This window comes from Cynoglossus semilaevis, chromosome 17 (assembly GCF_000523025.1).
Source record: "Cynoglossus semilaevis isolate Cse_v1.0 chromosome 17, Cse_v1.0, whole genome shotgun sequence".
Taxonomy (NCBI): Eukaryota; Metazoa; Chordata; class Actinopteri; order Pleuronectiformes; family Cynoglossidae; genus Cynoglossus; species Cynoglossus semilaevis.
Genome location: NC_024323.1, coordinates 7,849,411 through 7,864,265, shown reverse-complemented (window position 1 = coordinate 7,864,265; position 14,855 = coordinate 7,849,411). Strand labels below are relative to the sequence as shown.

The 14,855-nt window shown below is 39.7% G+C and overlaps 1 protein-coding gene across 1 annotated transcript in view; it reads left to right on the top strand.

Moving 5' to 3' along the window:
- The first annotated feature begins 3,228 nt into the window (after positions 1-3,228).
- Positions 3,229-14,855, top strand: part of LOC103393037 (centriolar coiled-coil protein of 110 kDa) — a 44,791-nt gene continuing 33,164 nt past the window's right edge. The window contains 3 exon segments of the mRNA XM_025064800.1: positions 3,229-3,375; positions 3,963-4,024; positions 4,147-4,174. Coding sequence (XP_024920568.1) covers positions 3,965-4,024; positions 4,147-4,174 — 88 coding nt within the window. The 5' untranslated portion in view covers positions 3,229-3,375; positions 3,963-3,964.

Sequence of the window (14,855 nt, the reverse complement as noted above, 5' to 3'; positions counted from 1 at the left end):
TCTCGTGTTCTTGCTTCCTGTATCTGTGTTACCGTGTGGCGTGTATACAGTACATCAGTGTTTGTGTGTTTTATGTGTGTCAACAGCTGAGGGGGGAAATTTCAAAGTCAAGGTTGGGCGGCTCTGGTGCTAAATCTTCCTTACAAATATTTTCCCGTTGATCCACAGAAGGGCAGGAGAAACACGGAGGGAGAGAGTAGAGAAAACAGACTATATATAGAGCTGTAGCTGCTTCACACAGATATCCTATAGCTTTAGGAAAGATCAGATTTACAGTGCGAGGTTGGAAGAATGATATTAAATGAAATGGAAGGAGAAGGGAGGTGCGGGGGGTGTGAGAGATGGTCCGTGAGGAGTCAAAGTGACAGGGAAATCTCTTGGACTTCCTTCATTCAACCTTCAATCTGTGAGAGAAAATGGCTCCCGGTTCTGCCTGTGTGTGTTCCTGTGAACACTGAGGGGGCAGCCATGTCGTCTTTATCTGCTCAAGTCTCTCTCCCTCCTCCTCCACCTCCTCTTCATCCTCCCGTCTCTTTGTGGTCCGCTAAAGCTAAAGCCCCCATTTCCAGCAGGAGTCTTGTTTCACTGGTGTCTCTGTTTCACACTCTCTTCCCTCGTCGAGACATCTGCTCCTCTTTCCACCAGAGGAGCTGTGTACATAGTAGTGCTGTAATGCTTTGCTTGCTTGTTTACTTTTTTTAAACCTTAGGTCAGGTTTTGACACCGGTGTCATGTGACCCACTGGAGAAATGACTACTGCAAACAGTTTTGTTTTTTTTACTGGTTTGCTCTGTGTTCATTCATTTATTTCTCACATGCTGGTGTCCTTGTTTTAAAATAGTATTTTACTTTTTTTTTTGACAACAGTAGATATGCTTTTATCCTTTGGTTTAAGTTTCAGGAAATTATGGAAATATGATATATGATCATGTATAGTGATTTACAGTATGTGGTTTGTACATTCTGTGCAGTATAGCCAAAACAGCTCAGTCAGCATCATACCTATATACGCCTGTGTGAATGCAAAGTGGGGTAAAATGTGGGTCAGTATGGATTTGTGGGTCGGTTTCATGTTCAGTACCAATGCTGCCCACCAGAGGCTGGCTTTAAATTGCATAGCAAAGACAATATATAAGAGATAAATGTTCTCCGAAGTCTCTGAAAATTGTGTTTTTGGTGAGAGAAACACTACTAAATAACAGAGGCTAGCTTTTAAAGACTAAGTCTTTGGGTTTATAGATAGAATTGACCCTTTTCATCAACACTGTGAGGATATTTTTATAATTACTAGATATTAAAAACTTATTTGAGAAACAGATAGTTGTTCTTGCCAATTAGTGAACAGTGTAGACTGAATCCAGGTGTGAACTGCCAGCCCCAAAAACTATGATAATACGATGAGGATAACAACATCATGTTTGTGATCATCAAACTTTTTGATCCACCTACTGAAATCTTGGGGGAATGAGATTTGAAGTTGGTCTTTTCATGCAATAACACATGCCACAATGGAGCCCAAGGACACACCACATGGTACCCCATTGGACCTACTGGCTGAAGTGGTCCACTCTTTGCTGTTAATAGACATGTACTTCTTTATTTTTGTTAGATATAATCATTGAGGCTGTGAATTGTTTTGGCATCCATGCAGTAAAGAATAAAGTTAACTGTAATACAGTGTTAATAAAAACAGGGCAGTATCACTTTAAGCCTACAAGTCATTCTGGTGACCCAGTGTCTTAAAACCATCTTCAAAAAAAGGACGTGGGGATCATCAGCCCCTCACTGGTGCCGTACGTTTATGGAGCCTTAACCACTGGCTCTTCTATAATAGGACTGGTTCTATGTGGGTGACTCCATGGCTCTGTTTAGTTTAGAAACAACCTGGCACCCGACCCATGAGTCATAGTCCGTCAGTGTTCTGGATGGTCACCAGAAAACTTCTTCTTGTGATGTTTTCACTTCACGTGGAGTACAAAAAAAAAATAAAGGAAATAACACGTGACTTTGTAGATTTTGCACTCGTCAACTACCTATCTGTGCATGCTTATCACCATTTCTACATGTAAGACCTTTCTCAGATGTACTTTTGAATACTTACTCTATTTATGTGAGGGTCATGTGACAGCAATCATATTCTCAGTGTATATCAGATGACACACTTAATGTCTGTGCTTTATTAAACACAAAACAGAGCTGGGTCTGAAGCAAAAAGATCAAAGTCAGAGGAAAACTGGTCCTGAATGGAGACAAAAGGCCAACGTTGTTGGACTTTTCTCTGTCCATTCAAAGAATTGAGGGGAATAAAGAGAGGACTTTCCCACTGGTATCATGTCTGTGTTTGAAATCAAATAGACTGTGGTGATATTTGCACAAACTTCCTATATTTCTGTCACCCCCTGGGTAGCCTGTGAACCCTCATTCTCCCCAGGTTTGACATGTCCTTGCCTGTCCTCCCCGAATTGTAGCTGACAGGGTGATACTGGTTTTCACAGCTGTGACTGTGCAGTGACGCAGCATGCCTATGTATTGACCTCCATCCCTCTGATTATAAAAGGTAAAAAAAATAAACAGATGAATCTCATGTTTCTGTAACTGATTCAGGAAAAAAGTTCAATAAAGGTGTCATGTTTGTAGGTATTCCCAAATGGCTGTGGTGATTTTTCTTCTAGGCATCATAGTAGAATCAAAACTGTGCTAAATACATATATTGTACACTGACCTCCTTGAGAATAATACACAATGTTTTTTATGTTTTGGAAACAACAGCAACAAAATATATAGCCTGCATTTATTTATTAAAATCATTATTGTTTATATTAAATAAAATTTCAGCTTTTGATTTTAAATTTTACAAAGGAAATATTTATTTACTTTCTGAAAAAAATCTATGAATTCTATGAAGTGGCAGCTTACACTTTGGGGATCCCTGCCTTTTTCTTATGGAATACGTTTTAAGTGTTGTTTTGTGCTTTCTTTTTTCTTCTGTTTTTTCCACTTTAAGTAAATATGTTCAAATACATTCCATATAATTATGCATTAATTTCTCAATTTATTTAGTTTATATTTTAGTTTATCGTAGATTTATTTAACGGCACTTTATAAGATAATGTGTTTATTGATTTAAAAAGTATGACGAATAACTTTCTTGATCATCTGCGGGCGTCCTGGCAGGGGTCGGGGCAATCGTTTCCGGTTTAGTACGTCACACAGATACAGCGGAAGAGGCAAAAGGAAAAAAAAGCTCTTTGCGGTCGCGCTGTGTGACGTCAGACGCCGAAACAGTTTGCTGCACGCTTAAAAAAAACACAGGTGAACGACGTTTTTCTTTAAGGGCTGCTCGACCTGGTCCGGTTGGACAACTGGGATAGAAAGGTAAGAGGCTTTTGTGTTTTTCTTCCGTACTGTTTGTGTTTTGACTGCAATAATTTGAGCTAACTGACTTAACTGAAGAAAAATGTATGGATCTGTTTGTTTGTTTTGCTGAAACTACTTTTAAAAAATGGCTGAACCACGTCAGAATGGTTGGAGAGTGTGTGTACTCACTGAATCAAGTTTTAACTTTTTTTTGTGTGTTTAAAGTCAGTGTTTTCTACAGTAAATATATAAAACGAGGTGCCCAATAAGTAGATTGCAGAGGGAGGGCTGGTAGATCATTTGAAATAATAAAATAAATAAATAAATATAATTCTATAGTGTGTAGTAGTGACCATGTACTATAAGAATTTATTCATACTGTACCATAGGGCTACATGCATTGAATCTGTACCCAAACATGTGTGTATGACGTATGTTGAGTTTGTAATAGCAGAAATATTATAAGGTTTTCAATGTGGGTAGATCACTTTAGCGTAGTCATGTGAATAAGAGGTTCCAAGCCAAAAAAGTGTGGGCACCCCTTTGTCTAACAGAAACTGTTTCTTGTACTAAAGTTATAATCAATCAATATTTGAAATGAACAGATATGCCAGGATTCCTGCGCATGGAGACCAGGTTGAAGTTGTCCAGTGTTGAAGTGCACAAAGTGAGTGCCAAATTCAGGTTTTCTATTTAATAAAAAAAAAAAAATTATTTGACAAATACAGTGTTCACACCAAAACTTTAATACTTAACGTGATTTGTCTATGATTTTGGTTTACTTTACAGATTGATCATCCTGAAGCTCTTCAACATGGTAGGCAGCGTCATTTTACTTTTATTCTGTGCAGCTCTGAAAGGCTGCCGTGCCTTGCTGCTCTGTGTTTGATTATGTTTAATGTAGTGAGACAAACTGCAAATTTTGTTGTTAGTAATGGGATCAGTGGCAGTGTGGTGCTTTTTCCTGGCGGCCATTAACTAATCCAACATGAACATTTGACCTTAATTTAGAGTTCTTATTTAACAAAATAGCTTATTTAACCTGAGGATGGTCTCTGGTCAATGTTTCATTACAAAAACTAGCATGGTATTGTAAGATGTGAAGAAAAAACAGCTGAGTGAAGGCTTACATTCTGCTGTGTGCTTTATGTAAGGCACGTGTCAAACTGAAGACTTGTGGACTAAATGTGGCCTGTGCAGGTCATTTTGTGTGGCCCTTGGGAGCTTTAAAAGTATTTAATTGCCTTATAATAGAGTCCATGCTGCGGAGTTTCTTAACTTGATCAATTATTTTTTTAATTACAGTGAAAATGAGTTTGACACACTGATGTAACGACACTATCGCTGACACAGTACCACTCTGTCTTTACTCTTGAACTGTTAATGATGTGTCTTTACAAGTGTCCTCCACATGGACCTGAAATGTTTCAGTCTCACTCTGGATCTGTGTGTGTGTGTGTGTGTGTGAACACAGTTGTATTCTCCTCCACCATCTTCAGCTTACTGCTCAGAACCAGCTGTTGTCTGTCTTTACCCTGACAGAACAGTGCCCGCTGCTTCCCTACTGTTGTGCGATCCAGTTTCAGTCAGACCCGGTGTTGCCAAACTAAGTGGAGCTGGCTGCACTATCAGATATCTGCAGAGTGAAATGTGCTGTTTTATCAAGTGTGCCTGTGGCAGCTGTCTCCAAGGCATCCACATACCTGCAAAGGAAGATACATGACCCTCTGCACGGCACGTTGGGAGCCAGAGCATTACTGACTGCATGCTGGGTACAAGAGATCAGTAAAGCCATCTGTCATAAAAACCCCATCTCACTGCTTTGCAGTGTCACTGGAGAGGAAACCAGAAACATCCGCTTTGACACTAGGTACAAGAAGTGATGGAAACGTACGAAGAGTGCGCTTTAATGACACAGTTAAACAGTCACACTTTCTGGAAACACCAGCTGCAACCTGTACAACATTTAAGGCTAAACCTGAGACAAGCAAAGTCCATCAAGAGCCACTGCATACTTCAATTATCTGAAAAATCTGTGCAGAAAATTATATTTTAATTAAATGTCCCCATCCCAAGGTTGACTAGTGATATTTAGGGTCAGGTTTGATCACTGTATGTCATAAAAAGCAATAAATGCTGCAAAGCATGAAGGGGTGAAATTGCTTACTTCCAAGATAAAGCAATATATTATTGAAATCAAGTCTGGTAAATTTTTAGTCTTTTAGAGGAATATGCAAAGAATGTTAGAGATGGAGCTACCAGGTAGGAGAAAGAGAGGAAGGCCAAAGAGGAGATATATGGATGCAGTGAGGGAGGACATGCAGGTAGTTGGAGTCAGAGTAGAAGATACAGAGAACAGGCAGAGATGGAAATCAATGATTTGCTGTGGCAACCCCTGAAAAAGGGACAAAGCCGAAAGAAAAAGAAGATGCAAAGATGCTATGTTACAAGATTAAGTGGTAGAATTAACTTTATTCATTTGGGGAAGATGATGACTGACAAATGAACAAATGTAATAACATTGAACACAATAGGACAGTACTATTTTCGCCTAGCGTTTTTCCAGTTCAGTTACCAGTTTTTACAAAACAAAAAACAGTTCTCCCGACAGGATCATTTCCTTTTGTGATAAACAGCAGAGTGAGTGTCTCTGCTCACTGACGGGCCCGTCACTCTGGCCTCAGTTCCTGGCTTAAATGAAAATGCTGTGACCTCTGTTTGTGCAGTGATGTGTGCTGTTAGACAAAAGGAAATGACAAGGATTGTCTTCCAGTGAGACGCCAGCCCGAGGTGCTGGGAGGAAACAGAGAGGTTTCCCTGCTGACAGAGTAATATGTGAAACTCGTTGTGTTTTTAATTTGTTGGCTGGGACTCGTAAAAAAATGGAAACAATTAATCACAAAAAAGGCAGTGAAAGCAATCAACTAATTACATCTGTTTCACACACCATAAATCCCTGCGTACACATCCAGCTGGTACAAGTGATTTTAAATGGCCGTTTGAATGATGGCTTTGGTCATTTCACCATCATTGTGACAAGATTGAATGGCCTCCAGATGATAGGGAAAGCATTGTACACACGTGATATTGTATTGCAAGTGCCAGCAGTTTAGTGCAGGTGGTGGGGGCCCAGTAGAGATGGAGACACTACAGTCAGAGATGCTAGGCTAGGCTCTGCGGCAGTCGGCAATTTATTCTGCGGTGCTATGGGGGGCAGTTTCTCTGCGATGTACATGCTGGGTGTCAGCCACTCCCCAGGTTCAGGGGTCATCTGGGTGGTGGGGGTGTGGACCGCTGTGTTCTGGGGGGTAGGGGAGAGGACTTGTATGGACACATCTCTGGACTGAGGGCTCTCTGGAAGATCATTCATAGCTGAGGCCACTGTAGGTTATAGAAGAAGCAGCACCATTAAAACGATTGAGTTTTTGGTGGTTAATAAAAAAAACTACACTTGGGAGCCTTTTACTCTAATTACATTAATTGGTGACATCATCGATAAAATACCATTAATAGCAGCATCTGACAGAAGTTTTAGCAATAAAATATCTATAATTGTGCACATAACAGATGAAATTATGTATTTTTGTTAATGTGAAATAATTAACAAAGCCAAAAAGTCAGGGGTTTTTTGTGTTTGTTGTAAGTAATCCTTATTAAAGAGAACAGCAGTTTCCCGTTGAGCTGTCTGAACAGGGTTTGCACTGATGCTAAACATCTAAGACACAGATCTAGGGTCAGGGACAGTCCTGTGGTGATTCATGAGGTGTTGAGAGCTGCACCTGTCCCATCAGCCTTGACCTTGTGACCCTGGAGTATCACTCACTCTCTGGGTTAATTTACTTTATTGTTGTCTTCTGTACCACACAGTAAATGTGACTTTAGACTGTGAAACATGACATGACAATGAAGGATCACATGCTAGGATCCTCAGGTCAAATAGGACAAGCTGCAGCTGTCGCAGGGTTGACTCAGAATGTGTGCAGATGCACCATGGGAAGGGCAAGGGGTTTCCCTAAATAAGTTCTCAATATCATGTCTCTGCCTCATCTCCTCATCTCACACAGGGATCATTTGCCCGTCAGGTGCCAGAACTGCTTTCATTAGATCCAAAACAACAACAAAACAGGTTCATCTCTCATTAATGTAAAAAATCTAGATCCTTCTTTTCTGAACTCATTAATTGAAAAGAGGTGACAGAGTTGTTTTTACCCAGAACAGTCTGGACAACACACACACGCAGGTCGAATGCTAAAATGTCGGGTCAGCAGTGGTGCACTGTGCCGCTGTGTCACCAGAGTGACAGAATGTTCTCTGGTCTGCCGCGGCTACGTGCAGTGCTTTTGTTGTGTGGAATGTGTCAGTGTGTGGAAATAAAACTGTATTTAGACTCATGTTGTTTGTTTATGTTGTCACCATGAACAGCTGGTTTAGAGACAACGTGGGATATGAATGTAAACATAAACAACATAAATAAAGTAATATTGATTTACAGCAAACACTTACAACATATTCCACGTTGGCTAGCTGTCAGTGATGTTGTTAAACCTTAGGACAATGGACGGCAGTGAGACCTGTTATGATTCATGGTCTTAGACTAAGCTTTAAGAAGCAGAGATGAAAATGCATGAGGTTTTCACTGGAAGTGACAGATTTTGATCAAATATTCAGCTTGCAATCAAGAATGCTCTGAAGTTTCTCCCTTTGCTGAAGGTACTTTGTGTAGAGTACACTAATGGTGCATCATTAATGTGTAATTAATACATTTTGATATGTTTGTGTGTGGGCCACAGTAGGTGATTTAGTTGACTGAATATTCTTAAATGACAATAGGTGTAAATGTGAGTGTGAATGGAGAGTTGTCTTGAAATCACTTTTCTAACACAGTTATGTACGAACCAGAACCATCACTGTGCTCAGATTTGTCACCTCTCCTCTACATCAGTATGAATCATGTATAGTTTCTGAGTGTGTCATTAAGAATGCATCGTGTAGTTAATGTATGCATGTGTAGAATATTCTCAAGATGATGAGGCCTCCCGTTTAGTATGTAAGCATGTGTGTGTGCATCTATGAGTGTGCACGTATGCATGTGCTCGTGTGTGCATCTTTGAGTGTGCACGTATGCATGTGCTCGTGCTTTCACCTCTGCTCTCCTGTTGGGCCCAGAAGTGGCGGACAGTTCTTGCAATGTCCTGCTTTTCTCTGAGATGTTTCTGCCACTGACGCAGCTCCTGCACATCTGGGCGTGCTCTGATCTGTATGACACACACACACACACACACACACACCTAAATACACACTCAATAAAGTGGTTAGCCACTCATCAGTAGAAAATCAGCCGTAACAGCAACATGATAGATAAATTCCTCAAATGTGCAACTACAGTCATCAGTGGCCAATAACTAAATACTTGCTGTACATTATAGAACAGTATCTTGTTTGAGATTCATTCAATTTCCCCTGACGAACTGCCTCTGGTTTTTATTCCTTCTCTTTATAGCCTCTCCTTTTCTATCTTTTGTTCCTGCCTTGAATAATTGATCGACTATTTCCATCTCTTTCTCATCAAACACTCCATCCTCTATTACATCTCCACCTTCCACACATCAACCCTCAGTTCTCTCCCACCGCTCCTCTACCCAATTTCCTCCTGCTCCTCCCTCTTCATTCAACTTCAACTTTCCCATGAGCGCCTGGCCATGTGGAAACAACGGCCTTGCTGTATTTATGCCCACTGATTAGTGGAGGAATGAGTAGAACTGGTGAGCTTCAATAATTTATTCAAAACAGCAGAACCTCTGCTGGTGGGAGAAAAGAACAGAGGAGGGGGCACTCTGGGGGTTGCCATTTATTTATTTTTTTTAGTCGTGTGATGTCAAAAAGTCTCTGTTGAGCTTATATATATATACACACACATTTGTATATGTGTGTGTATATAATATAAATGTTTATTTATATATGTATACGTGTGTATATATACTGTATGTGCATACAGCACAACCTGGTGCTCCACAGACACACAAACACAGCATGCTCATGCACCTCCATCGTACACCCCTCTATCTCACTGCACAGCCTTTCAGAGCTGGTTTTCTATTTTGTGCAAAGCTGCCTGTGAGACTGAGCATCTCACCCAGGCCCACACTATTCAGCAGCACAAAAGGTTTGGTTTTTGAGAGATGTGTCGCAGTCACATCACTGTTCACAATGACAGGCTGTGTAAAGGCGCAGCCATCATGTCATGTGGCTGCACACATACAGTGGGTGTAGTGTATATCCATCAACGCTTTTTATAATCGATGCTTCCAACATAGTTAAATGAGTCAAACACCATGGGATTTGATTCTTGCCATCAACAGTCATTTATCACAAACCAAATTAAAAGAGCGCTCCTTTGTCGATACCAGAATAAACACCCTGTAGAGAGAGCTCAATGAAGAAAGCAAATAAATTGAATGTGCTTGAGGACTTTCAAGTGGCAGACTGTGTAATTGGTATTTTCTATTTAACTTAATATTACAATAATCTTACATCACTGATTGATTTTTTTTTTATTGTGCAAAATATTAAAAACCCGAATCAACAATCAAATCAATGGTCCAATGTTTTTGCGTTGCTGATGGTGATGATAAGAAACAAGTATCAAAGTGTGTCGTATACAGGACTGCAAGGGCTACTGATCTGGGTATGGAACAACATGTAACCAAAGCCAGGATGAAACAATATCAGTGGTTACTGGATGTCCTGAGTGACTGTGACATTTTTTCCACAAATGCCAATGCATGTGACCTGTCACTGACTAAACCCTGGACCTGAATCCAAATGATTTATTTATCTGTGCCACAGGATCATACAGCTGGAATCACAGACCTACTTCTGACTGAACAGCGCTTTGTGTGTGTGTGTGCTTCCAGGCAGCAATATTACATACTGTCATGTGAAATTTCACTCAGTATACTCAATGCCCTACTTAACAATACAACTTGACAATAACTAGGCCTTTTAGTTTTCTAGTATTTTCTTCAGATACTTCCTCACGAATAGGGTAATAATGGATGTCTCTGCAGCTTTAAAGCAATCATAGCTTTGACTCCTGATGCATAACATCAGTCACGTTAGTAATGGGAATGAAGTGTTTATATGGCTGCCTTGTCAATACAGTGTCTGAATTATCCAGCACCTGCAGATGTAAAGAGTTAACAGTGATTCAGGAAAAGGAAATAGCCTCATTTCCTTGATTCGTGCCTCCATCACTTTTCCATTGCACTCTTCTGACTGTTTAGACCAGTGTTTAGTGCATAATCTAATATGCACAATAATGTTATGTGGTCAACCACACTGTTGTGTAGGAATGCTTAATAAAATAATATTGCATTTTCACAACATACCAGCACTACTGCTAGAGTTAGCGTGGTCACTGTTTATCACACAGTAAGAAGCATATTGTAAGTCAGCTGAGTAAACCTGACCTGAGTCAGTCTGATCAGTGCATGAGAGGAGTGAGAGTGTGGTTTCTGTGCATTTGTATACATGAAGGGATCAGTGTTTGACTGAGGCACAGGCTGCACACAGGGTTACGTAATGTGTTTAGACAGAGCAACCCTTTAAAAAGCTACGTCTGTGAAGCAAGAGAAAAATCTGGTAAAAGTGATTGCAAGTGTATGTGTGTGAAGGAGAGAGAGATGAGACACACAGTGTACTCTTTATAGTCGCTCTTTGAATGTTGATGTCGTAATGGCAGAAAAACTGAGCAATAAAAACCCTAATCCACAAAAATATTCCCCAGCCTGAACTCTCTCACCATCTATTTTTCTCATACTCTTTCTCACAGACACGCTTACACCGAAACACACACACTCACACTGCAGTCTATGCTGCATCAGGCAGGTTACGTAACAGCTTCTAGTGCAAGAGAGAGGGGGACAAGGATTTGTATAATGGAGATGAAAGAGAACAATGTATGCTGATAAAAATAGGAGAGGTACGTGATTTATGAATATTCATATCGCAGTAATCAAATGGATGGTGCAGAGAACCTTGCTAGGATGCAGTCTTAATAATAACAAAACAAAAAATGGCTATGTACTAAGAGGAAAAGTATTCAGCAATATTTTATTAGTGATTACAAAGATAAATGTTCTCCTTCCTGTGCAGATTGTGCTACAAAAGTGGTTTGTGATGATGCACAACTATTGTGTAACTATTGCCTTGGTCTAATTCTCCAAATAAGTGGCCATAAATTACTGTTAGAACTTTAATTCTTTCCTACTTGGGTCAGATGTTGTTCACCAGTCACTGTGACAATGTAAATTATATTAAAATAGTAACAATACAAACATGTACTGGTTAATATTTCTACCCAGAAGTGTTTGCTCACTTAAAAAAGAAAGAGGGGAAAAACCTACGGAGGGCAGCGTCTATGCAGATAAACATGTTAGCAGTGAATCATAAACCTTTCAGTGATTTATTTCTAAATACTAAACCTTCACCCTGACACAGGCTATGCTCAAATATGGACTGTTCACATAAGATTAGATGAGATTTACAGCATCACATATCATACAAATACATAGGTTTTATAGTACATCACTGCTAAATGTTTGCGCTGACCTGTCTTCTCTGCTCTGCTGTGTCGGTGCTGCTAACAGCAGAATCTCTCTGGCTAAAATAACAGCAGCCATGGCCAGGCTGTGCCTTTGTGTCTGGTTAAAATAACAAAATATCTCAAACCCAACACTTTTTTATAATGTTAAACTCAGGATCCAGTATAGGCTAAATTGAAAACCTCCATATCCATCTCAGAGTTTTCCGTGGTATTTATTTATTTCTATCATTTTGTCCTCTTTTCCTAATCTGAGGCCACTTTGCAAAATCACCTCCCTCCTGTTTGTTAATCCATCCACCCATACATGAATGTTGCCAAACTGCACTTAAAGCCTCCCAGATACATCCTTCATTTGTCTCTTCACTGACTCTTTCTGCCTGTTTTATTTCTAAATCCCTGGGGCTGCCAAGCTGCAGTGCTATCAGTGCCCCAGCTGAACCTCTGTTAGGTCAGGGAGAATACGCAGCTCAGTTAACTCACTGCTGCCACCTCACGTCAGTTTGATTTTGTTTGCAGTTGTGGAAAGGGAGGATGTGTTGCCCCCTGTTGGTGCAAAAATGGCCCACGTCTTATACATACAGTATTTTCATTAAGTCAACTTCTAACAAGAGGTACTGCAACATCATTTGTCATCTTTTTGTTTTGTCGTTTGTTAAAAATATGTAAGCTAAAAAGAGTAGAGGGAGAAAAATACCCAAAAAGCTTCTGGTGAGACCTTGGAAATCACATCCTGTGCCTTATTATAAACTATTAAAACTATTAAAAAGATGTAAGCTAAAAAGAGTAGAGGGACAAAAATACCCAAAAAGCTTCTTGGGAGACCTTGGAAATCACATCCTGTGCCTGCATCATTACAGTGCAGTGGCTTTATCATTGTGTATGCTGATTTCCTCCAGCAGTGTCTGTGTATATCTATTAATACCTCAGTGCAGAGCACTTCAGACCAGGACGCCCACTCACAGGAAGGAATTAAACCCCTGCAACACTGATGACATAATCAAGCTGAATGAAATTGCTGTTCCTTTGGTTGAGTGGGTTTTCAGTGGGATGGAATTATACAACAAGATCCCACTGTGGGTGAATGCGCACACACACACACACGTGGGGGCTGTTGAAAACACACACAGACACAAACACACAGGCTGCTGGCAGACTTGCAATACGCTTCTTATCTCAACTCTACCGTGGGCTCAATGTTAACTTTTTTAAGTAAACGTTAATGTTAAGGGGATTATTCTAGAATATAATTATCATGTTGTCACTACAGGCTCAAGTCCAGGGATGAAACAACCAAACGTTGATACAGGCGACATACTGGGATACTATAGGCAAGGACTGCTGTAGAATATCAATACGGGTGATATTAAATACAAATAAATATTGAGGTCAAACTTTCTACACACTTCTGCCACACACCCACATGTCTGACTCTGATCTTTTAATAATGTATTGGACTGAAAGCATGGAACACCACTTCACTCAGTCATGTCCAGTTTACCTTATAGCCCCTCCAGAAAGCTTGAATAAGCAGAACAGCCTGATCTTCAGTCAGCCGTAAAAACAGAGGGATTGGACGCCTGGGACTGAGAACAGAGAGAGAAAAGGGAGAAAGTATAACAGACAGACCAGACAGAAGAAGAGCAACATAGCAAAATGTACAGTTGAATATTGTTTATTTATCTTTTTTTTTTTTACAATACGTAACACTGTAGTGAAATGAATGCACTTTAAATATAGTGACAGGTTAGAGGGACACTCACTGTGTACTCAGCCTGTCCTTGACAAATGGGATGTCAGTGAATTTTACTGGTTCCCATCCTCGTCTTTGTGGATTATGACTGAAAAACGTCATAATTATTATGACAAAAGAGCAATTTTATGAGATAAAAGAGAAGAGGTTCTTACTTGTACAGCCACTCAGTTAGGAAGTCACATGGGTTAAATACCGTTGTTTTCCGCTGCAATACAAAAGTATAAGTTGAGGGCTACCTAACACAGAACTGCTGCCAAATGTCAGGTAACATTAGGACATTTTTAATCTCATGTCACATCTGGAAATCTCCAGTGTTTCCATGTGAATGGATGCAGCTAAGCATGACTAAGGAGTAATGTGATCTATATTTGGTATGGGTTTTTTTATCCTTTACAAAGTGAAACAGTTACTGATATACATTTTCTCAGGAATACAGACTGTACATTGTTACTAATTACTGGTTGTTAATGAGGTGGATGCTAATCACATAAAATACCCACCTGAAAACATTCATGTTTCTGAGCTTCTGTTAACAGAGCTTCCAGTCCAGGCAACAACACTGGAAAAACACTCTTCTCCATAAAGCGTTCAACAGGACCTGGCACACACACACGTCAGAAAAGCCCATTGATTTTACAGCTTGAGTAGATGGATCTGTGTATAAATCAACGTGTTGATTCCTACTCTGAAGCCTAGGGGGCGATGACCGATTTTTCTTCCTGTCATCTACGGACACCTTATGGAACCAGACAGAGTTTTAAGTACTTGAAGAACATGCAGTAGACTGACGTGTACGGGAAAACCTTTTAAGGTTTAATGGCTTAGTGTGGAAAACAGATATCATCAACAACACTGTTTGACTTTTAAGCTATTTTTGAACTAGGATTGTATATTAGTTAAAATTATTTATCTATTACAGAAGAAGCAAACACATAGGAAATATATATATATATAAATATATGAATATAGAAAAATTAGACAAAACTATGTAAGATATATAAAAGGTCAGTGTAAGAATTTATATCTCAGATTGTAACTGCTGTTTTGCAGATAGTGCATAACATTATTATTTTGTGATTAGGAATGTATGACCATCATAGATCACTGTATATTTTATATCCACAATAGCTTTTAAATTTA